The sequence below is a fragment of the Nomascus leucogenys genome, chromosome 4 (genome assembly GCF_006542625.1).
Source record: "Nomascus leucogenys isolate Asia chromosome 4, Asia_NLE_v1, whole genome shotgun sequence".
In the NCBI taxonomy this organism is placed as follows: domain Eukaryota; kingdom Metazoa; phylum Chordata; class Mammalia; order Primates; family Hylobatidae; genus Nomascus; species Nomascus leucogenys.
The window spans coordinates 109,326,024-109,351,173 of NC_044384.1; the positions used below are offsets into that span (position 1 = coordinate 109,326,024).

Sequence of the window (25,150 nt, forward strand, 5' to 3'; positions counted from 1 at the left end):
TAGGAGCTAACTGTAAACAAGCACAAAAGATCTTTGCTGGGGGAATGCAAAGTTCTAAAACTGAATTATGGTGATGGTTACACAACTCAGTGCATTTAATGAAAATCTTTGAATTGTCTAGTTAAAGTGGGTGATATTTAAGTTATCAAATAAATAACACTCAAGCAAGCATCCCCGAACCATGCCATATTCCAGCCACTTCCCTGTTAAATGACAATGTAAAAACATTACTGTAGGCCGGGCACGTTGGCTCACGCTTGTAATCCCAGCACTTTGGGAGGCCGAGGCGGGCGGATCACGAGGTCAGGAGATCGAGACCACGGTGAAACCCCGTCTCTACTAAAAATACAAAAAAAAATTAGCCGGGCGTGGTGGCAGGCGCCTGTAGTCCCAGCTACTCGGAGAGGCTGAGGCAGGAGAATGGCGTGAACCCAGGAGGTGGAGCTTACAGTGAGCCGAGATCGCGCCACTGCACTCCAGCCTGGGCGACAGAAGCCACTGCACTCCAGCCTGGGCAACAGAAGCGAGACTCCGTCTCAAAAAAAAAAAACAACAACAACAACAACAAAAAAACCATTACTGTATTGTCTCAACCCTTGACTTGGACTTCCTTGGGTCCACAATGATGTTATCAGATAGCAAAATTGTTTAGAAATGGCAAATCACCCACTGAGAAACTTGCACTGATAAACAGCACATAAAGGTACTAATCTGCCCCACTTAGACTAGACTATTTTAAAATTAGAAAATTGTTATTAAATAAAATTTAGTCAGATCGCAGAAATAATTTCATGATACAGCCATAACTGAGAAGAATTTGACTTTGAACTCTTTTCCTAGGCATAAACCTCTTCTATCTTCTCCCAAGTTACAGCCACCACCTTGAAGGCTTGGCCAAGTCCCTCACTTGCCTGTTGACCCTCAATACTTATCTCCAAAATAATTTAGACTTGACCAAATAGTCCTAGTGAATTAACTACTAAGCCCTAAGACACATATTACTTGGTATTTTTTTTTTTTTTTTGAGATGGAGTCTCGCTCTGACGCCCAGGCTGGAGTGCAGTGGCGTGATCTCAGCTCACTGCAAGCTCTGCCTCACAGGTTCATGCCATTCTCCTGCCTCAGCCTCCCGAGTAGCTGGGACCACAGGTGCCCGCCACCACGCCCAGCTAATTTTTTGTATTTTTAGTAGAGACAGAGTTTCACCATGTTAGCCAGGATGGTCTCAATCTCCTGACCTCATGATCTGCCCGCCTCAGCCTCCCAAAGTGCTGGGATTACAGGCATGAGCCACCGTGCCCAGCCCATTACTTGGTTTTAAAAACAAAACAAAATGTAGCTATTTTGATGAAGACTTTGAAGTGGCCACTGGAACAGGGTGAGGGCCCACAGTACTTGGTAATAAAAAACAATGCTTATTTCTCAGCAATTACAATAAAAAGAAAGAACAATTTCTTTTTATTCTTATCTCAGTGTCCTCATGTCAAAAATGGTTACAACAGGGCAGGCAGAACAAACTCAACAAATGCTTACAAATGTCCCTTCCCACCTGGGCTGTTTAGGTCACATGAAGGCAGCTGAGTCTTTCTCATTTTGGGCCAGACACAGTTGATATTCAAAAAGCAAAACAAAACAAAACTCTGTTCTACTTGCAAAGAACAGCTCATTTCTAATCGACCCCCAGAGAGGGGTGAAAACAAAGCCCTGGTGCACCGTGCATGCCCTCAAGATGAGCATGAGTCCTGGTGAGTCTATCCCGGCCACAAGTCATCTGAACTTCAGACAGGCCTGAAGGGGCATGGTAAGCCAGCGCCTCTTACTTGGGAGAAGCAGTAGCAGTCTGCCCGTTTGCTTCTGGCCTAGGACCACAGCCACTTAACTGATGCCATCCTTTTAATGCATCTGTCTTAGCAACTCCCCATCTCCTTGTCTCTTTGTGTCACTTCATTTTTGCAGGGAGCCTTGTGGCCGGAACAGTAGTGGGGGCAGAGACTGACCCAGAGCTGTATGAACAATGGTCTGTACAGCCACTACCCACGTCTGTGTTGTGCCTGGTCTCTGCACTGGGAGGCAGGAGCATGGTGTCACTTGCCAAGGACAGAGACCAAAACAGCACAGCTATGGCTTCCTTTTATTGCTTATCAGTATCACTATTAACTGAAGTTGTAGTGTGACTATTCTACTGGCTCCCTTTCCCTTGCCTTGTAGGCTAACAGCAGGACACCAATACAAGTTATTTAAGAAGCAGAGAAGAATAAATGAAACGAGTATACGACTACTGGGTATCTACAATGTGCCAACTGCTTTCCTAGGCATTTTACAAGTATTATTTCACTTGAAACTCAGAAGAAGCCCACAACATACATATGAGCCTCATTTAACAAACCAGACAGAAAGGCCAGTGGCTCGTCCAAGGTCAAGAGAGACACAACCATGGACTTGGAGCAGGTTTGCTAGATGCTATAATCACCCACCCCACCCCAGACTGGAACACCCAGTGTTGATCTACAGCGGCCATTTATCACCAAGACATTTAATAAGGCAATAAACACATGGTTCGCTCTGGCACCCTCACCATGAGCCTGGCACTCTGTTAAGAGTTGTCTGTATGTCACCTCCTTTAACGTTTACATCCATCCTATGAGGAAAGTATTACTACTGTCCCATTTTAGACAGAAAGAAACTGCCCAAGGTCACAGAGCTATTATGGAAGGGCCTGATCTGTCTAACCCCTAAGTTGGATCTCTCAATGTCTGTTGAGTAAATAAATGAATCGTACCCTCGAGGAATTCCTGACCTAGTTGAGAAGGTATGCCACATGCATAAACTGGCATAACACAGAGGAACAAGGAGGAAAGGTGTCAGGTGAGAGACGCTGCTAGGCAGCTCAGATGATACAAGAAAGCTGGGGATGGCAGAGGGACACGGGACAGGCCCCAGAAGTGGGCAGAGTGGCAAAAGGACCCCAAAATACAGAGAACGTGAGTAGGCTCTTTGTCCATGGCCAGCCTTGGGGTGATGCTGGTACCTCACTATTAAAAGAACCACCCAGAGTGACTGACCCCACAGGAGGCCTGCGTGGGGTAGCCATGGATACTGAGGACCAAATCCCAAGCAGAGACAAGGACAATGAAAACCATGAACCAAGAGACCTTTGTAACAGTGCTGCGGTAGGTACTGATGCGCCAGGTCAGTTCCTCCTTCGACGCTGACCCATCGGGAAAGCTGTGCACAGCACCCTCGAGTGCTGCCAGTTAACAAAGGCCCAGGACTCAGGCCCCTTCTCTGGGGCCGACATTCCCAACTCCACAGCCCACAAAAGCCTGACGCATCACAACCACCTCCGGGACACAGCACTCCTGGATCCAGTTATTCCCCCACAGGGCCCAGTCCTTTCTCTGCAGCCCAGGAATGCTCTCCCAAGCTGGAGAAATGTGCTCCATCTGTTCTGAATCTCCAGCTTCGCCTGGGAACCAGATGGAGAATTTGAATGGCCAGCAGGTGCAGCCACTGGACACAGACACAGAAGGCTCTGGGTTCCCACCACTGACTGGCATGTTTTTCACCCCTGTTTTTCCAGAGGATCATGTCTGGTTAGTGTTCAACACCTGAAAACTGCCCTTTGTGCAGAAGACTGACTCTGCCCGCTCACATATTCTTAGCAGCCACCCCTAAGGAAAGTGGAATGCATTCTCTCTCCTGCAGCCCGTGTTCTCGGGGAATCTAAACCTGGTCATGAGAACACCCAGCAAACTCCAGACCATTGTGCATCTCTATCCAAATCATGCCTTCTCCTGAGCAATCCTGAATACCATTTGCCAGAAATTTAGTGATTCACTTTCCAAATGGGTAATAGGTTTGGAAGTACTGTGATGAGAAGAAACTAGGAAGTCAAGCTTCTTGATGCATTTCACTTAAGGAAAAGAAAAAAGAAAAAGAACACTGGGAATTTGCCAGGTAATAGGCCACAAGGAAGTGACCATGAAACTTCTTTTTTCACCAGTGTTTTCCTCATGCAGCTGCCCAGGCACTGAGACGGGGCGGGACCCACTATTTCACTCATGCAGTTCAGCTCTCTCAGTCTCATAGTGAGGGGATGGATTACGAAAAGCAGACAGAGCCCTCCTCTAAATATGTCACTAAGCACCTGAGATCAATTTTGCTTTCTCATTGTGCAAGTTTTCAGGAGCCAGAAGACACAGGGCCTGGATATTTCCTCTCCCTGGAAAGACAGTGAGAGCCAAGCCCTCTCCTGCTGCCTGGTCTCCCAGGAGCACCCACCTCATGCGATAAGAGGATTAAATGAGATAATACAAGGGAAGGGCCTAGAACTCTGTCAGCTTAGAGCCTGGGCATGGTGAAACACAGAACCCCACAAGGCAGGGTGAAGACCCAGCTCTGTGCTTCGAGCTGAGGGACTCTACACAAGTGCAAACTATCTGAGCCTCGGGTGCTTTGCTTGCAAAATGAGGATGTTTACCTGAAAGTTCGTTTTAAAGATTACATGAGTCACACGAGAAAGTGCCTAGTATCCCATAAGGTGACCTGGAGAGAACAACAAATGTATCCTGTATCTGTAACTATCAGGGCAACTGAAATACTAATTGTATCTTACAGATTTCAACCAAAAGCACCTCCTTTAGACAAGCTGACAATGTAGAAACACCTCGAAATCCAGGTAACACAGTTAGATCCAAATCCACACACATATTTTCACTACTCACAGAGTATTTCTGCTCCACATGGGACTGGCTTCCTGTGAACTCAAGACAAGGGTGGTGTGATCACAACAGAGAAAAATGGGGTCCTGCCCAGCTTGCTCTGAGATAACACGTTTCCAGCAAAGCTGGCCATGACACCAAACTTTCTAAGTTGCTATCTTTCTGATCTGCACCACAGCCTTGCTTCTTTCATGTCAGGAGCAAACCTTAAAAGTGAGTTTGTTTCATTTTACAAAGTAAACGAAGCATGTTGGCAAGTGTTTTTCTTTTGAGGTTACTATCCTAAAAATACTGTTAACACCTCACCTACAGGACTGCTAAAAATGATTTCTTGGAATATGAGGGAAAACTGGATAGAAACAAACAAGAGAAGGAGAGAATAGGCAGTAATTATCATAAGATGACAAATACAAGTCAAAATCTCTTCCCTTGAATCCAGTTATAAGGCAGATACACTGTTATCTATGAGGTGTGGATTAGCACAGGACAATGTGCATTGGAATCACCCAGAGGGCATGTTAAAACCCAGCTTGCTTGGTCCCACCCCAGTTTCTGATTCAGTAGGTCTGGAGTGGGACCCAAGAAGGTCCATGTCTTTTTTTTTTTTTTTTCTTTGAGATGGAGTCTTGCTCTGCCACCCAGGCTGGAGTGCAGTGGTGCGATCTTGGCTCACTGCAAGTTCCGCCCCCTGGGTTCAAGCAATTCCCTGCCTCAGCCTCCTGAGTAGCTGGGATTACAGGTGCCCGCCACCATGCCCGGCTAATTTTTGTATTTTTAGTAGAGACGGGGTTTCACCATCTTGGCCAGGCTGGTCTTGAACTCCTGACCTCATGATCCACCCGTCTCAGCCTCCCAAAGTGCTGGGATTACAGGTGTGAGCCACCATGCCTGGCCTCCAAGGAGGTGCATTTCTAACAAGTTCCTAGGTGATCCTGATGCTGTGGTCAGGGACCCCACTTTGAGAACTGCTAGCATCATAGTTAAGAGCAGAGTTCTACAGCCATTCTAAATAGGCTGGGACCACTTAACTCACTGTGTGACTTTAGACAAGTTGTTTACATTTCCTCCCATAAACCTATAAAATGGGAATAATAACAGTACTTGACCTCGAATGTTTTAAAGGTTCAATGCATGAATCCACCTAAAGGCACTGGCTGCACTTGAAGCAGCAGAGATTTAATATCACTTAAAATGGTGCCAAGTACTTAGGAAGTGCACAATGACATTCACTATCATCATCATCTGGCTCTTGGTTTTTTAAAAAAGTTTAATACATGTATCTACATAAATTTTCAGGAAAAGAAAATTTCTAATGAAAAATTTAACAGTGGCCCCTGATGGCTGCAGATGAGCACGAGGGTAGTAAGACCTAGGCCTATAAACTAAAGCTGACCTCTTGCCTGTGTAACTGGAGTTTGTCAAATATTTTGCTGACAGGAACTGGTCAGAAATCTGTTTATCAGATGTAGAACAAAAGGCAGGACTGACAAAATCAGTCACCCTCCACTAGACCCCTAAGATACCTAAACTTTCTCCCTACTGCTCAACTGCATATTTACCTTATCTTATGTACAGCATTGCTGTGCACCAAACAGAATTACAGGAAAGGAACTGTTGCTTCACTATCCTCTTCCGCCACCTTCTGTGTCACACATATCCCCCTATTAGAAAATGCATATCTACTGTGCCTCAAGCCGTCTACTTCAGGACACATTCTCAGTCTATACTGAGCCTGTGTTCCTGGGCTCAAGTCCTCAAGCCTGGATCAGAATAAACTGTGATTTCTCTAAGTTCTAGTGCCTGTTATTTCACTTAGTTGACAAAATATATGACGAGAGAGAGAGAGAGAGAGTCTCTGTCTCTCTTCATATATTTATATGTAATATATATTTATATGTTTATATATGATATATCATCACATATGTATATACATTATATACATGAAATGGGCACAACACAAATTTTTTTCCTTTCTTGACTAGGATATATTATACTGCTCCAGAATATTTTATAGCCTTTAATTTAGAATCATACAGTTCAATGACCAGTTTTTTAAAAATCTTGCTAGGCTTTAAGGCAGCAGCTCATCTCATACTTCAACATGCGTACCCATCCTCTGGACATCTGTTACAAGGCAGATGCTGACTCAGTGGGTCTGGGCTGGGGCCTAAGGTTCTGCATTTCTAGCAAGCTCCCAGGTGATGAGGGCACTGGCTGCACTTGAAGCAGCAGAGATTAAAGGGGCAGGAAGCTAATCCAGCTAAATCTGGGGGAGCCCTAGTTCTACAAGGGCAGATGGACACCTTTCTCCTGATCCCTTCCAGGGACCTAACAAATCCTCAATCCTATCACTCCTCCCCCCTCCCCCATCTCCTTCAAGACAAGGCCAGAAGGGCACCAGCCAGAACGCAGGCCTCAGCACTGGGTCCCTCTCCTGGCTTCTCCCAGTTTCTTCCCTTCCTGCAATAAAATATTTGCAGTTGTCCTGGAGGGGAAGTGTTAACAATATTTTTAGAACAGTAACTTCAAAAGAAAAATACTTTCAGTATATGGCTGATTATAAATAATGTTGAAAACAAAAGTTCCAGCCTAGGCAACTTACTGAGATCCCGTCTCTACCAAAAAATTTTAAAAATTAGCTGGGCAAGTTGGTGTGTGCCTGTGGGCCCACCTACTCACTACTAGGGAGGCTGAGGTGGGAGGATCGCTTGAGCCCAAAAGGTCAAGGCTGCAGTGAGCCAGGATCACACTGCTGCACTGCAACCTGGGCCACAGGGTAAGACCCTGTCCCAAAAGAAAGAAAAAAGTTATCCCGAGACAGGAAAATAGACCATCCTAAAGCAGAAGTTTGAAACATATTCTGATTGTTTTTACTCAAGGGACCTAAGGAACATTAGTCATTGTTTAAACATCCTGATCAGCCCCCAAAGCCCCTTTCTCTGGGCTGTGGGTGAAAGCCCCGGAAGGCCAACTAGAAAGCTCATAGCAGCATCTGGGCCTATCTTTACCTAACATCCTCCCTTTTCCCTGCAAAGGAGCATCTCTTTAAGAGAGCTGGCGGTGGGCTCCCAGATTTCAATGTCAGCCTTGGGTTACTCGTTTTGAAATATTTCTAAGATTTACAAAATCCTTATTTCAGGTATGTGATTAATAATTTTTAAAAAAATAAACACTGCCGGCCGGGCGCGGTGGCTCACGCCTGTAATCCCAGCACTTTGGGAGGCCGAGGCGGGTGGATCACGAGGTCAGGAGATCGAGAACATCCTGGCCAACACAGTGAAACCCCGTCTCTACTAAAAATACAAAAAATTAGCCGGGTTTGGTGGTGGGCGCCTGTAGTCCCAGGTACTCGGGAGGCTGAGGCAGGAGAATGGCTTGAACCGGGGAGGTGGAGCTTGCAGTGAGCCGAGATTGCGCCACTGCACTCCAGCCTGGGCGACAGAGCGAGACTCCGTCTCAAAAAAAAAATAAATAAATAAACACTGCCAGAACAAAAATATGCTTCATTTAATAAGACTGGTCTCTTGTCCATTAACTTACCAAAACCCAACCAGTCACAAGATAGCAACTGAATCTCTTCAAACAGAATGCTGGAATGCCATGCACAAAAAAACAATTAGTGATATTTGCAACAAGGACGAATTTCAAAGACCTCAGTCAAAGCAACAGAAGCCAGACACAAAGGAATACACCCTGTTTGATTCCATTACAAAGATCGGGAAGTGGCAAAACAAATCTAAGGTGACAGAAGTCATAATAATTGTTTCCGGGAAGGTAGATGTAAACTAGAAAGGGACCAAGGGACTTCCTGAGGAGCTGGAAATGCTGTTCTCTGGGTGAGGGGGTGGGGGCTCTTACAAGGACACCTTTAAGCCATTTGCATAAGATCTCTTAGACCTCAATTTAAAAAACAAACAAACAGTGCTATGAAATCAGTAAAACATTCAAGCCTATTTAGATACTAACAAGGAAAGGATCAAATCTGAGCCAAGTACAGAATTTACCCTCTTCCAAGAGGTCCTGGGTGTCATGCTGCCTGTGGGTTGGCTTCCTCTCTTCATCCTGGCAGTCATATTCAAAACATTCTTCTTCCCCGCCCCTGTCTCTCACGGACATTGCTGAAGTCACCCCAAAGCCAAAACATCACCCTAAGGGACCATCCTTGGAGGTGCCCCTGACCCCCTACCCAGAGGAGCCATGCAGGCCCAGGCCCCCAGGGCACACACTGCGCCCTGGCCTGGGCCGCAGACATGCCCTGGCTCAGCTGAAGTGGAGGGGTGTACACAAAGCTCCTGGCCCAGCATCACCCGGGCAGGACCCGGAAGGGGGTGGCTCCTATGAGCCTGGAGGAGGGGCGGGGCGGGGCGGGGTGAAGCACTTGGTGGGGTGGGAATGCCCTGCCAGGCGCAGGAGATTCAGAGGAAAGCCCTGCAGGCAGGTACAGGACCTCAGCAAGCTCTCGGCCTCCAGACCCTCTCCACCTTTCCTCCCCCAGCAGCAATGAGGAGTGGTAGCTTCCTAGAAGTCTCACAGCAACTGCATGGGGCAACACCAACTAAGCCTTGAGCAGGCACACCTGTCTAAAGGTGGGGCGCTGGCAGAGGAATTGTCCTGCTGAAGCATTGCCCAACACCCCCAGATGACAGACTTCCTGTGGGCGGGCTTAAGATGTGGAGACAAATATGACTGTGACAACTGCCTGACAGTGCTGAGCAGAGGAAGGAAGGGATCATTCTGATTTCTAGCAAAAGGGAAAAAAATGCAGTGACCATTACCTCGTTAAACTTAATTCATCCCAGTCCTTCTTTGATAATAACCTCCATTTTCTCTTTGTCAATCTGCAGTTCATAAAATCCGGCTCTTACCCTAAATCTGTGTTTCCACAGCCAAATTTATAAAGATCTCTCTAATTGCTAGAACAAGGTAAGAAAAAAATCTAAAGCCTAACAGCTTGCAAAGTTGCCTGCAGGAAGAAGCCACAGGTTAATTGCATACGTTGGTATCAGTTCCTCTATACTGTTTGATTTTGCCTGTAACAGTGAGAACGGCAGGTTCTTCCGTTAAACCCAGCGAAAGGCAGCCCCGGGTGTTAGCAGCTCAGAGAATCACAGCTCATTCTGTAGTCTCTGTGCTTCAGCCATCTCCCAGCTACACTGTGCAGGTCTCCTGCTCCTAACAGCTACACCAGGACACTCATTCCAATCTCTCGAACAAGCTGCCTCCCCCAGGTAGCCAAGAGAGAAGATTTTAGCAGAGACAAGGTCTTCATAAAACAATTTTCTGCACAAGTTCGGGAACCATATCTCATTCATCTTTCAATCGTTAGGGCCGAGAATTCTGCTCAGGTGGCTAAAAATGTCAGCTACATTGAATTACTACCTCCATAAAGACTAATATGAGGTCATATACAAGTGCCTCTAAATAGAAAACCAGAGGTAATAAAGATTTTATTTAAAAGTCTAAGGACATACGCATCCTCTAATTATTATTATTATTTTTTTTTTTTTTTGAGACAGTCTCGCTGTCGCCCAGGCTGGAGTGCAGTGGCACAATCTCCGCTCACTGCAGGCTCCGCCCCCTGGGGTTCACGCCATTCTCTTGCCTCAGCCTCCCGAGTAGCTGGGACTACAGGCGCCCACCACCTCGCCCGGCTAATTTTTTGTATTTTAGTAGAGATGGGGTTTCACCGTGTTAGCCAGGATGGTCTCGATCTCCTGACCTCGTGATCTGCCCGCCTCGGCCTCCCAAAGTGCTGGGATTACAGGCGTGAGCCACCCCGCCCGGCCAATTTTTTTGAGACAGTCTCACTTTGTGGCCCAGGCTGGAGTGCAGTGGCATGATCTCGGCTCACTGCAAGCTCCGCCTCCTAGGTTCACACCATTCTCCTGCCTCAGTCTCCCGAGTAGCTGGGACTACAGGTGCCTGCCATCACACCTGGCTTTTTTTTTTTTTTTTTTTAAGTAGAGATGGGGTTTAACCGTGTTAGCCAGGATGGTCTCAATCTCCTGACCTCATGATCCCCGTGCCTTGCCCTCCCAAAGTGCTGGGATTACAGGTGTGAGCCACCATGCCCGGCCCTCTAGTTAATTTTTTCGGAACTTGAAAATTAGAGCTGTATTTTACCATGTTAAAGATGTGTTCTCGGCAAAAAAAACAAAACAAAAAAAAAAAAAGTGTAGAAATTCAGGCAGAGAGTTCAAAATTCCATTTTGAAATACTGCATAAGCTTTAAATATAAACACACTCAAAAAATTTATTTAATATCAATAAGCTTTATCCGATTAGACTGATTCAATTCAGATGACAGTGGGCACATCTATAAAGTGTTGTGAATGACACAAATGGTTATTCTGAACCCGAGAAGGCGGGAGAGAGGAAGAACCTCCACCTTGTGCATGATTCATTCAGCAAGTATCAGATTGATGATGAGTAGGATATTGTGCTGGCCACAGTGTATATAAAGGAAAACAAAAGCTAACTTCACCAATTCAAAAATACTATCAAGTGACTTTACTCATAATAAATTCATTTATATTCATCTTTTGATTCAAATCTAGAGCATTCCTATTATGAAATATACAGACTTAGATATTCTAAATGATGTCCAAGACTCTATATATTACACAATATTTAGAATATGACTTTATTACTTTTCCCCAACCTTTAATTATAAAAATATTTAAAATATACAGAATAAAGAACACTACAGTGAACACTGGTATGCCTCCATCAGAAATGAACAATGAATATTTTGTTTTTGGGGGGTACACAGTTCAGATTTACAGAAAAGTTACAAGAATAGGACAGAAAACTCCTGGGTAGTACAAAAAGATTCCCCAAATGGTAACATTTACTATATTTACTTTCTCTTTCTCGACACTGAAACACTATTTTGTTACCCATAGATCTTACTGAGATTCCCTTCAGTTGTCCCGATAACATCCTTTATGGCAAAAGAAATCCAAGATCATGTGTTTCATTCAACAGTCAGGTCTCTTAAGTCTTCTTTAATCTGGAACAATTTCTGAGTCTTCATATTTCAAGACAGATTTTTTGAACAATACAGGCCAACTATTTTGTAGAAGGTCCCTCACTTTGGGTATTCCTGGTGTTTTCTTATGATTAGATTCTGTTTATGAACTTTCAGCAAGAAAACACAGAAGTGGTGTTACTTTCTCTTCAGTGCATCTTCTCAGGAGGCGTCCGCTGTGGAGCGGTCCCACTACTGCCAATGTTAACCTTTTTTTTTTTTTTTTTGAGACAGGGTCTCATTCTGTTGCCCAGGCTGGACAGGAGTAGTATCATCATGGCTCACTGCAGCCTCGACCTCTAGGCTCAAGTGATCTTCCCGCCTCAGCCTCCTAAGTAGTTGGCACCACAGGCACATGCCACCATGCCTCGCTAATTTGTTTATTTTTTGTAGAGACAGGGTCTCACTATGTTGTCCAGGCTGGTCTCAAACTCCTGGGCTCAAGCAATCCACCCACTTCAGCCTCCCAAAGTGCTGGGATTACAGGTGCGAGCCACCATGCTGGTCCCATCGTAATTTTTTTTTTTTTTTTTTCCAGATAGAGTCTCACTCTCTCTCCCAGGCTGGAGTGCAGTGGTGCGATCTCTGCTTACTGCAACCTCTGCCTCCTGGGTTCAATCTATTCTCCTGCCTCAGCCTCCCAAGTAACTGGATTACAGGCGCCCACCACCATGCCTGGCTAATTTTGTATTTTTAGTAAAGATGGGGTTTCACCATGTTAGTCAAGCTGGTCTCAAACTCCTGACCTCAAGTGATCCACTTGCCTCGGCCTCCCAAAGTGTTGGGATTACGGAAGGGCATGAGCCACAGCGCCCGGCCCCCATCGGTAATTTTTAAAGCTCCAGTTTTTAAAGCCCAATGTTTACTTTGATCATTTGGTTTCCTCACTGTGAAGCTATTATGTTTCCCTTTGTTATTCAACAGTGTTTCATGGTGATATACTTTGAGACCACTAGTTTTAATAAGTCTTGTCTTAGTCATTTATGTGGATGGATGGGAAGGTGGTGAATTTCTAATTTCTAATTCCATCATTCCAACACTTATTAGTTGGCTTTCTATTGTTAGCAATAACTTTTTCTTCCCTCCCATTATTTAGTCATTCATTTATTTTTATCAGTATAGACTCATGGATTCTTCCTTTATTCTATAAGTCATAATCCTTGACTACTATTATTTATTTCGATGTTCAAATTGCCCCATATTAGGCCAGTGGAAGCCCCTTCAGGCTGGCTGCTGTGTAAAACATGAAATTTTGAACACAGGACCACCCTAGACTCTTCATGTCACCCCATTTCTCTGGGTTTAGACACTCTTCAGGATATCCCTCTCCCAATCTCTTCTTTCCTCCCCTCCTGCTGCAAGGGTGTGAGGAATTCTGAAAACTCGTGCACATCTGCCTTCACTTCACGGTTAAAGGCAGAGATGGGCCAAAGGGCATCTTCCCTGAGAGTGTAGTTTCTCCAAAAGTCAAAGCAAAACACAACCCCCAAAGACCTCCAAGAAAGCCTGGGAATCCCCGTGCCAACCGAGGGATGAAGACGGCTGGGCCAGGCTGGACATGGAGCCTGGAGCTGGAGGTGTGAAAGGCAGTTAAGTAACAGATGTGTGTGCCGTATCAAAGGCGTAGACTAGACACTGGGACCCACAGCAGGGAAGCAGAGAGTGAGTTCCTGATCCACCTCCAGGAACACTGGACAGGAAGACCAGTGGAGGGGAGGGTCAATCACCTCTTGCAGGGCAAAGGCACATCGTTCTCTGTCTCCTGCTCACATCAACTTGACATACTCCATAGAAGTCATCTTCCCAAAGCTCTATCCTGTGTTGTCCAAAGAGTGGCCACGAGCCACTGGGGCTATTTATGTTCACATTTAAATGGATTAAAATTAAATAAAGTTCAAAAACCAGTCACACTAGCCATATCTCAAGTGCTCCACAGCCATACGTGACCAGTGGCTACCATATTTGACAGCAGAGAATAGAACATTTACAGCATTACAAAAAGCTTCACTGGATAGCACTGATCTAAAGGGTGCCCCTTATTTTCAAGATGGGAGCTCTATATTTTCTTGGCTTCCACATCCTGCATCTCCCCTGCAGCCTCTGCTTCCAGCCTGGCTTCCCAGCACACCTCAAACAGACAAAACAAGCTGCTAACTTCTGTCCACATAATGCTACTGCCTTAGCTCCCCTATGAAGGGGACCAGACTCCCACCCCCTGCCCCCCCCCCAAACAAAATATGCCTCTTTGGCATAAGGATTATTTTGAGCAGAAGCAACTGAAGAACAGCAGATGCCGGAAAAGCTCTAAAAACGGAGCATAAATTTTCCTTTTGCAAAGGAAATTTACATTTGGAAGGGTGTCTCCATCTCCTGTACAATCTCTTATCTATGGACGAGGCACCCACTTGAATCTGCACATACCTTATTAAACATGTCTTTCGTATCCCACGTTTCCAAGTTGCCTTCCCGTAACTGACTCTCCAGAGGAACCCCAAACCCGTTTTCCTTTGTCTCACCTTTTCTCCATACTTTGTTGCCCTTTGGGATGATACAGAACCCTCCAAATTCTACTTGCCTCTTTGACTCTTATTTCTTTGTGATTGCCAGTGCCTACTTACATAATTAAAACTGATTTTTCTCTTGTTAATTTTTTTTATCAGTTTGTTTCTCAGGGCACCTAGCTACTGAATCAAGCAGGGTAGAGGCATAAAGTTTTTCCTCTGCTATACCTCAACATCCCCACCTCCCTAGGCCCGAATCCTCCTATCTTTCAAGGTCTGGTTCAGCACTGCTCCCCATCTCCTTCAGGTATGAGCATCTTTCTCTCCACTTCACCTGTCCCATTGATGCTCAATGTTCCTCACTCACATTTCACTTCTCTGCTCCTAGAGAGCAAGGCTGGCACGACTGAGGGTCATGTCCCCAAAGACCTTGCTCATACAATTTAAATAAATAAATACGGCTGGGCAAAGAGGCTCACACCTGTAATCCCAGCACTTTGAGAGGCTGAGACAGGAGGATCACTTGAGCCTAGGAGTTCAAGACCAGCCTGGGCAACATAGTGAGACCCCATCTCAACAAAAAAATTAAAAAATGAGGCAGGAGGATTGCTTGAGCCCAGGAGGTCAAGGCTGCAATGAGTCGTGATCATGCCACTGCACTCCTGCCTGGGTGACAAGAAGACCTTGTCTCTAAATAAATAAATAAATAAATAAATAAGTCTGGGTACAGTGGTTCACGCCTGTAATCCCAGCACTTTGGGAGGCCAAGGCAGGCGGATCGCCTGAGATCAGGAGTTCGAGACCAGCATGGCCGACATGGTGAAACTCCATCTCTACTAAAAACACAAAAATTAGCCAGGCATGGTGATGGACACCTGTAATCCTAACTACTCAGGAGGCTGAGGCAGGAGAATCGCTTGAACTTGGGAGGCAGACATTGCAGTGAGCTGAGATCGTGCCACTGCACTCCAGCCTGGATGACATAGCGAGACTCCATCTCAAAAAAAAGAAAGAAAAAATATAAAAGTAATTAAAATTAAATAAACAAGAGTACCACAAAGCTCCAAAAACTTGGGTTCCGGGCTTGCTTTGGCTTTCTTGCCAAGTCTCTAGTCCTCAGCTCCTATGTCAGAGAGGACATTATCTCTGTTTTACTATAGCCAGTGATATTAATAAAAACAGTTACATTATAAAACTGTTTACATTTCATTCTTTTTCTTTTTTTAATCCCCTTAATAACCATAGAGCAGAGTGCTGTGTGTGGAAAGAGAGAAGTCAACCTCTACCTTCACGGGCGCATCACACAATAAAACACAAGACAGAGAAATGGGGATCTGTTTGCATCAACATGTAGGAAAATTCGAAAACTCAGTTCAGAAATGCAGCTTTTCCATTAATGCTTAAAATACCTCTAACAAAACTTCACTCACGCACAAAAAGAAAAACAAAGAAAAAAAACACTCACGAACCAGCCACCGCCATCTTGGGTGACATTTCAGAGATCACTGAAATCAAGTGAGGAACAGAGCACACCAGACCGCCCTTGCACATACCATAAATTTTCATTATAGAGTAAGAGGCTGTAAGAATAACTTCTGCAACAATCTACCTGAGTTTCTTCATTTGTGAAATCAGTATGAACTAGACCACCTCCTGCCCCGACATTCAAATCTATCAGGTTATAAAAGGGGGAGGTGAACGGGGATGGAGAGCAAGTCTGATTACAAAAGAAACTGATGCAACAAACAGGTGGTCAAAATGCTGTACCTCGTTCAAAATACCATTCCTTTTTTTTATTTTTAGACAGAATCTCACTCTGTCGCCCAGGCTGGAGCACAGTGGCATAATTATAGCTTACCTCACCCTCCTGGGCTCAATCTTCCCAACTCAGCTTCCAAGTAGCTGGGACTAGAGGCGCGTGCCACCACATTCAGCTAATGTTTTTATTTTTTGTACAGACAGGATGTCACCATGTTACCCACGCTGCTCTCAAACTCCTGGCCTCAAGTGATCCTCCCACCTCAGCCTGCCAAAATGCTGGGATTACAGGCGTGACCCACTATACCAGGCCCCCATTAGCCTTTTCAAAGAGATTTTTTTTTTGTTAAAGGCCTTAATAACTAGTACTATTTCTGAGAAAATAAAATTAAACACTGACCTGGCTCTTCGTCGCTTACAAAGAGCTATTACTTTATTTACACTCCATAAAGGCTCCAACCAGTGTTGTTACTCCTGTTTTCCAGATGGGGAATCTGAGTTCACCGAGGCTCACAGAAATCCCAGGATGTTCCCATACCACGTGGCCACACGAAGTACAAAACAGGCCTCAAAGACAGCCAGCGCTCTTTCTGCCATTCTACCTATTTCTAGAGTAACTACAAAGAGGGCTGTTTCTTTAATATAAGGACATACACTGAACCCAAGTCCTTTTGAAAATTAAAAAGGTGTCATACTCTTTCTAAGCACACTTTAAAAAGTGACCAGTGTTGCCAAGAAACAATCTAAGATCCCGAAACTGACCTAACTAAATAATTCTTTTCCAGCCCCTCCCCATGCCTGAGGCTGCTTTCCATGGACATCAGCACAGTTTCCCAAACACACGTGATGTAAAGAATCCCCCAAAGCATGTGCTAAAAATTTAGATTTCTCAGGACTTCTCCTAGTCTGATGTGAGTCTGAGAATCTGCTTTTTTAATAAGCAGATGACTTTCAATGATTTCCCAAGTTTTAGAGCTTCTGCACCAGAGATGGGATGCATCCAATCTGGGTAACTATGACTTTGTCTGACACCGGAGTTTAAACTGTAAACATTGAGTATGTATGTGCAAATTCTGCCAAAGCTATTCTTATTTTGCATTGATAGCTGGCTATTTCAAATCTCTTGTAAAAGTTACTTGAAGACACTGGGTAATCAACCCTTCCAATGTCTTATTATTATAAGCCCCTGTCCCATGCCTCTTATTATATCCTCCTCTGGGGGCAGGGGAGCAGGGCAGGCAGAGATGGGTGCTGAATAGAAGACCACCACAACAAACATTAATAAACGGGAGGAATACAGTTATTCAACACTGAATAAAGTTCTCCTAACCCTCAAAGATAGAAGAGAACAGTGGCTATCCCTTAACTCCAACTTCAAAAGAGGGGTCCTAATTGGCCTGCAATCTATATTCCCATCTATATACATTTCTTTTTCAGTGCTAACACTGCAATTTAAGTGTGAGTCAGTAACTCTGACATAAATGATGATTCTGCATCTTTTTAAAAACATTTGACTCACCTTTTATTAGTATCAAAAGTTCCATAAATGCTTCCCTCATTGACGATTCAAATGCCAAATAATCAGAGACAAAGCAATGGTGTGTGTCTATTGAGTTGCAATAAAAAAGACAGAGGCAAATAAAAGACAGGTACATATAAACAGGGGCAAATTTCATTTCCAGACTAACCTGCCTGAAGCTAGGAAGGAACCCAACTAGTTAGAAATGTGTAAGCAAGTAACCACAAAATTAGCACATAATTGAAATCTCCTTTTTGTACGTTTCCTAAACCAGTTTATTTCTGGACTTCTGTTCCTTTTATTCACTACTTTGCTATCTCTTTAAATGGGATTATGAAAATACCAGTGGTCCCAGTAAATTCTGTGTCAAAAACCTTCTTCCCTTCATCCAAAATGGGATAGATGATAAAAGACAAGTACTTTGCTCAACATACATTCAGACAATAATAGCAATCAATATATTTACCCTTGAACGGATGAGCCATCTCCTCTTCCATTTTCCTTTGCTCTTAGAGGAAGACAGATCGGGGTCTCTCAGGGCCAAAAAACTCAACTGAGGAAATGCTGGGTAAGAAAATCCTTCTGATGGACACCCAGATAAGGGCAGGCCTCCGCTCACCCTCCAGATTGACCATGACAAGTGACTGGCTTTATTTCAGGGTGTAAAGGGAACTGGATGGTGTGGCAATTGGGTCATGGTATTAGGAAACCTTCTTCCCCCACTTCTAGGATGGCATCCACAGAGCTATGGCCACACCTGACTCATCCACGGGCCTCTGACAGCACCCTGCTGTAACCAGTGCTCCCTAATCCAATGGTACAGTGAGGATGTATTCAATCCCTTACTTTAAAAAGTTATAGAGGGTTCAATGAGTCACAAATCACCAAGGAAACTAGAAGGAGGTCAATGATGGTTTCCAAAAAGGAGCATCTCTAGAATTTCCTTTTGGAGTTAGGTAACAGAATGGGAACTTGCTTTAAGAATGAATATATTCCAAAGAAAAAAGAATTCATTCATCCTTTCCCCTCATGACCCTGGGAACTGCCTCCAATCCTTGTTACTCAAGATAGTTAAAGACATACACAGAACCAATATGACAACGTCTGCATCTAAAGCCAGGGGACAGTGAGGTTGAACTGGCATAGTTTTTCCGCACATTTAAATACCATCCCCTGAAAAAGCCTTAAGCCACAGTCGAGGCAAAAATCAGTGGATAAGAGATAATTATGCAGTTTTTCAGTTTACTAACTAGGCCAAGTCCCAGCCTGTTACATCATTCAGGTTAATCAAATGTAGTCAGGAATAGAGCATTCTGAAACTCCCGACTCAATTAAAAAGCACTTACCTTATCTATTAATGGCTCATATAGGGCTGGGAACATATCATCACCGGGGAACAGACCCTCAAAGTGTATATATTAATTGTGCTCCTTTTTTGTGAAGGCATATGATATCAGGGTCATTTTTAAGACGAAATTAAAGACAGATTAACTGTGTAATACACAATTTTGATGTCCAACACCCCAGGAACCTGAGACCCCGCCCACTATGATGTCTCTGAGAACGCAACTCAGTGCTGTTTTGTGTGTGCTTGAAACCTCCTGAGACCTGTCCAGCCACACAACTTGGCCTCCACCCAGTCTCCCTTGGAATGTGCCACACCCTCCCTGCACAAACCAAGGTAGTGACAGAAGGACACATTCTTTCCCTGCCCCTCCCATCACCTCCCCACCCCCATCTCTGTTGGATACAACAAGCAAACTTCATTTGAATCACCCGCTAAGTGGTAAGCTGCTTCTGCCTTTTCTCCAGCCTCTGATGGTTCCCAGGTCTGGGCTCAGAAAAGGGCAGAGTCTTCCAGACCTGCTGCTGACAGTCCAGGAAGCCACCTCCTGAACACACTATTCCAAGCCCCCAGTTTCCTAACCCCTCCAACAGCAAGAGCGCAGTGAACACATTTCCACTTGCACACATACATGCATCAACAACACACTCACGTCTCACACCAGAGAAAATTCAATCCAATAGAAGTATAATACTTACAAGCCCAGCACACCAAAAACCATCTCCCCTTCTAAGCAAACGATCATACATACTGCAGGAGTCTTTCACAGTAAAGAGCCCTGCCCACCTGCCACCTCCTCCACCATGCCTTTGGAATTGTCAGAGCCAGTGGTGATAGTTCTGGTACCCCCCACCCGCCAGCCGCCTGTCTCCCCTAAAGGTTTCAGGACCCCCCCACCCAGAAGGAGACAATGCCTCTATACATCCCAGCTCTATTTTGCAGGGGCCATAATTACCATCCGAGCATTCTTCATAATACCAGTCTAGTTCATAATAATCCGCTTCGATAAATTTCTGCATAGTCAGTAGTCTCGCAGAGGAAAGAATGGACTTCACAGCGCCATCAACGTCAAGTAAAACGCTGCCATGCCTCCCCGCCCTTCCAGAATACTGGGCAGAAGAACATCCCGAAACACACCAGAATTAGGCTGTACATTCTTAACAACAGTCTGGAGCCAAAACAGGAAAGTGGGCAATGAAAAGAAAAATTCTACGGGGAAAGGAGGGAGTAGGAGGAGCAGAAAGGAAGGCAATTTGCAGAGAGCTACCGGAGACCCTGACAGCACTGCCAATAAAGCGGCACTGGACAGCAGCCCTGAATGGGAGTAGCCAGGATCGTCCTATCCAGACGCCCAGAGGGTGACGTCAGGGACACACACCACCACCGGCTGTCTCACTCAAGCCTCGTCTCCTGCTCGCCGCTCATCTTTCAATCTAACTGTTGCCATAGAAACTGGCCGGCTCTGAAAAATGATGCAGAGATGGAGGAAATGTCTTCCAAGGATGCTGGCAGCAGAGGCTGAGAGATGCCAGGCAGGGAAAAGAGAGGGTACAGGCAAAGGAGAGACGGGGTGGTCAGCACCATCATCACCTTCAACAAATGTAAGGACAAGCTTATTCACCCTACTCTGGGTCACAATAGAAAGAAGATTCTGGATTCAAAATCTGCCACCTTTTAAAATCTGCAAATCATTACATTTGGTTTCCTTTCCTCAACCTGATTTAACGCATTAAACATCTTTTATCATTTTTGACCACCACTTAAAGGAAATGTAAATTACTTAGAAAATGGAAACATTTTCATTTAGATGCACTACTATTCTCTGCTCATGCTTTTGCTCAAACTTCTAGAAAAACAGCCTGTCATACAAATAGAGGAGGGTGCCATCACAAAGGGCTTGTGCAATACAATATGCTGTTTCATGGACACTTATATGTATAATCAAGGTGCAAAAATGCACACTAGAAGAAAACAGTCCATCTGCAGGAAGTTGCCTCTGGGGAAGGAGTGAGGAAATGAGGTTTTAAAACTTTCCTTATAAATGCACCCATATGTTTTATTTCCTTAAAAAAATACAGTTAATATTAGTTCTAAATGTTTGATATGTTTGAAATATTCATAATAAAACAAGGTAGTGGATAACAAGACAGATTTTAGACTATCCTATACGTTAAATTTCATTCCCTAAAGCAGGGTCTCTCAATCTCAGCACTATTGACATTTGAGGTTAGATAATTATTGTTGTGGAAGGCTATTCTGGGCATCGTAGGATGTTTAGCAGCAACCCTGGTGCCTACCCACTAAATGCAGGTAGCACTACTCTCCACCCCCAAGATGTGACAACCAAAAATGTCTCCAGACATTGCCAAATGTCCCCTGGCTACAAAATTGCTTGGTTGAGAACCTTGCCCTAAACCAAAACTATTTATTTATTTATTTTTTTTTTTTTTTTTTTTTTTTGAGACGGAGTCTGGCTCTGTCGCCCAGGCTGGAGTGCAGTGGCGCAATCTCGGCTCACTGCAAGCTCTGCCTCCCGGGTTCACGCCATTCTCCTGCCTCAGCCTCTCCGAGTAGCTGGGACTACAGGCGCCCGCCACCACGCCCGGCTAATTTTTTTTTTTGTATTTTTAGTAGAGATGGGGTTTCACCGTGGTCTCGATCTCCTGACCTCGTGATCCGCCCACCTCGGCCTCCCAAAGTGCTGGGATTACAAGCGTGAGCCACCGCACCCGGCCTACCAAAACTATTTATTTACTTCATTGTCCTCTTGGCCAGGTACTGTAAGTGTCAACAGCATGTGTGTGTGTGTGTGTTTCCATATATGTGTATGTCTGCTTCTGTGTGTAAAATAGAAAATTTAAAGGAAAATCACATAGACACACACATCTTATATAAAGAATCTTAGATGGAATCCATACTTTGTACCGATCTATCTCAATCTTCCTAAATCACTGGAAGCTGAAGAGCCTGTAACGCTATGTTGTGAGGTCCTCAAAGAAATCTCTCTCTGCTCTGGGGTACCCTCTCCTCATGTTACAGCCATGTCTGGCCCTCATCATTGGGCCTTGCTTGCACACCCGGGCAGGATACCACATCAGACCTTCCCACTTGCCAGGTGGCTGGCCGATCCCATTTGGCCCAGCCTTTAGTGAGAGCAGGTCCTGTCCCTTTGTGGACTGCAGGGGCTCCAACCCTTTGGCACTCACTGTGGATAACAGAGCCTCAAGTCCCGGAGGGAAAAGAGAAGTTAAAGGCAGGGGCCCAGACCACAAGCAGACAAAGAAACCATCCCTGCATGTGGCAGTGGAACCACTGATGTTGATGATGAATTTTGGCTAAAATTGTTAACAGGATTCCAAAAAAGTTCAGAAAATGTAGGAGACAAGGGAATGACACCATCCCTGGCCCTACTGTCTCCTGGCTACCACTTACACCCTGGAGGACCTGTGCCCCTCTGTCATCATCTCTTCCTCCTCCAAGGCACTCCCAACCCAACTGCACATTCTTTCTGGTCAAAGTAGATATCAGATCCCATAACCTCCCTCACTTACTTTATTTCCTCTCCCTGATCCCAACTTGAATATACATTTTAAGTTTTCTAGAACTTGTGACTATTTAAAGTCAGCAGACAATGATTTTAATTGCTTTCTTATAACTGCCCCTGCTATCTGACACATGTCATCTCTCCCTCTAGTCTTTAATATCGTCCTATCTCTGGCCATGATGGTGCCTCTCAAGAGCCCCACTGCAAGCCCCCAAATAGCCCCTCAGAAGTTCACCTCAAGACAGGTGAATGGAGGCTGGTGTCCTGAGGTTTTCTGAGATACCTTAAGGTATTTCTAAAAAGATGATGATGGGCCTTATAAACAGGCAAATAGTTAAGAACAAACTCCTAAAAAATCAGCAATGTTCACCACTTCAATCCAATCAGGGTGGGGGAGGTCCAACAAGAAGTTGCAAAATGACTTAATAAAGGAACCAGAGGGCTGGTTGCGTTGGCTCATGCCTGTACTTCTACCACTTTGGGAGGCCAAGAAGGAAGGATAGTTTGAGGCCAGGAGTTCAAGACCAACCTGGACAACATGGCCAAACCTCATCTCTACAAAAAAAATTTTAAAACCAGCTAGGCATGGTGGCACATGCCTGTAGACCCAGCTACTTGGGAGGCTGAAGCTGGAGGATCACTTGAGCCCAGGACTTCAAAGTTGCAGTGAGACGTGATCATGCCACTGCACTGCAGCCTGGGTGACAGAGTGAGACCCTACCTCAAAAACTAAAAAAATAAAATAAAGGAACAGGAAATGCAAACTCCTCAAAGCATCACATGAAAGTCAGACAAACTTCCTAATAGCTGAACACATGGAGGTTCCTGGAGCTACATATCTCTTCATCTGTATCCTTCACAGAATCCTTTGTAATAATCCAGTAAAGGCATTAAAAACATACACTTATGAGACAATGGTATCTATGAAACTATGGATGATACAAGAGCTTCACTTGATATGGAAGAGTATCCCAATACTGAGGTCAGGAAAACCAAGTATGAACTCTGGAAGACTGGCAAGACAAGTAGTGAATGGCAATACTGCTTTCCATCAAGAACAAGGACATCAGCTATTGAAGAAGCATTTGGATACTTTTCTTAAAGGCAAGAGTAGACTGAAGGTATTTTTTCCTCCCTGTAGAGATGAAACGGTTTGCAGACCAAGGACACAGTGTAGTTGGTGTATAAATCAGTGCACTTGGGATACGAGAATTTTTTACAGAGCAGAATCTTTCTTACTCAGAAGAACCAATTAGCAAAGTTCCTGAAGACAAAGTATTTAAGAGTTCTTCAGAGAACATTTCATTGTACTGTTGCAGCATTTTTTATCTTCCCCAAACACAAATCGACAAATTTGACAGAATTTGGGATAGAGGAGCACTGGCTGCCATTAATCTAGGAGATTTCAAACACTATGCAGATACAACGTTGTCCCTCCTGGGAAAAGGGTTTCAGTACCTCGTGTGTGTTCTTTCTTATGACCCAACTAAACATGCAGGCCCACTATCTTATGTTCCACATGCTGAAATTGAAAGGTTGTTCAGTACAATATGCAATATTCATTGTCTTGAGAAGATTAATGCTTTTGAAGAACAACATGAAAGTTGGCAAATTGACTACATTTTTGAAAAGTTGGATCTACTTACAGAAAAGTAAATCAGATGTAAATAAAATCAAGTAACATCAACATGTTTTTGAGTTTCAGCAATTGAAAATTATGCTAAGGCATGAAAACGTAATGCATAAATTTTTTTTTGTTTACAAATCATATCAAAGATCTTTGTTCAAAAATGCACATAGGTTTTTTTTTTTTTTTTTTTTTGAGACGGAGTCTTGCTCTGTTGTCCAAGCTGGAGTGCAGTGGCACGATCTCGGCTCACTGCAACCTCTGACCCTAGGTTCAAGGGATTCTCATGCCTCGGCCTCCCAAGTAGCTGGGATTAAAGGTGTGCACCACCACACCCAGCTAATTTTTTGTATTTTTAGTAGAGACAGGGTTTCACCATGTTGGCCAGGCTGGTCTCAAACTCCTGACCTCAAGTGATCTGCCCACCTCAGCCTCCCGAAGTGCTGGAATTACAGGCGTGAGCCCCCATGGTCGGCTCCCTTTGCCCATTCTTAATTAGGCAGTTGTTAAATTTTCAAAACTGCATATATCTTTTTAGAAGAAAGTAGATACTAAAATGTTAAAGTAGCTCCTTTGGGGAGGAGAGGAGGTAGAAGATTATGACTGTGTGTCTTACTTACAGACTGCAAGACTTTTTACCAATCAATCTGCATGTATTACTTGTATAATTAAAAAATAAAAGAAAAATGCAATGAATATTACTTAAATACAATAGACATAGAAAAACTGACATTCTATGAAATTTAGAATAACTGAAGAAATGTAATACTTCAGCAGGGTTCAACTGATCCCAAGAGTTGTAAGATTAGCTTTCACTATAAACCTTTGTGTTTTACTGAAATCCTAGCCATCTCTTCGCACGTTTTCTCCACGTACAATTTTATATGTAACAGAATCAAGAAACAAATACATTATAATAAAATAATCCAATTTATATGGAACAATATATTCTCAAATTATAAGAATAAATTTTGTTAAAGTTAAAAAAAAATACAAGGATACAAATCCCTTATTTGCTTGCTTTTTTGTTTTGATAGAAACCCCTTAAATAAAACTTGGCACATTTACCTTACAGAACTATGAATTTGTTTAACATTTTATTCCT

General features: G+C 44.1%; 1 protein-coding gene and 1 pseudogene across 11 annotated transcripts in view; one reads left to right on the forward strand and one right to left on the reverse strand.

Moving 5' to 3' along the window:
* TRAK1 (trafficking kinesin protein 1) overlaps nt 1-25,150 on the reverse strand; it is a 214,972-nt gene that overhangs the window by 60,011 nt on the left and 129,811 nt on the right. For 2 of the 11 annotated variants that reach the window (XM_030812058.1, XM_030812057.1), the window contains exon 1: nt 19,830-21,251. The exons of 8 other annotated variants lie outside the window; for them this stretch is intronic. In XM_030812058.1, the coding sequence (XP_030667918.1) occupies nt 19,830-19,893 (64 nt within the window). In that variant the 5' untranslated portion in view covers nt 19,894-21,251. Of the gene's footprint in view, nt 1-8,725; nt 8,930-19,829; nt 21,252-25,150 lie in introns of those variants that run through there. One more of the 11 variants, XM_030812065.1, reaches the window with a different exon arrangement.
* LOC100585541 lies at nt 23,128-24,215 on the forward strand (annotated as a pseudogene).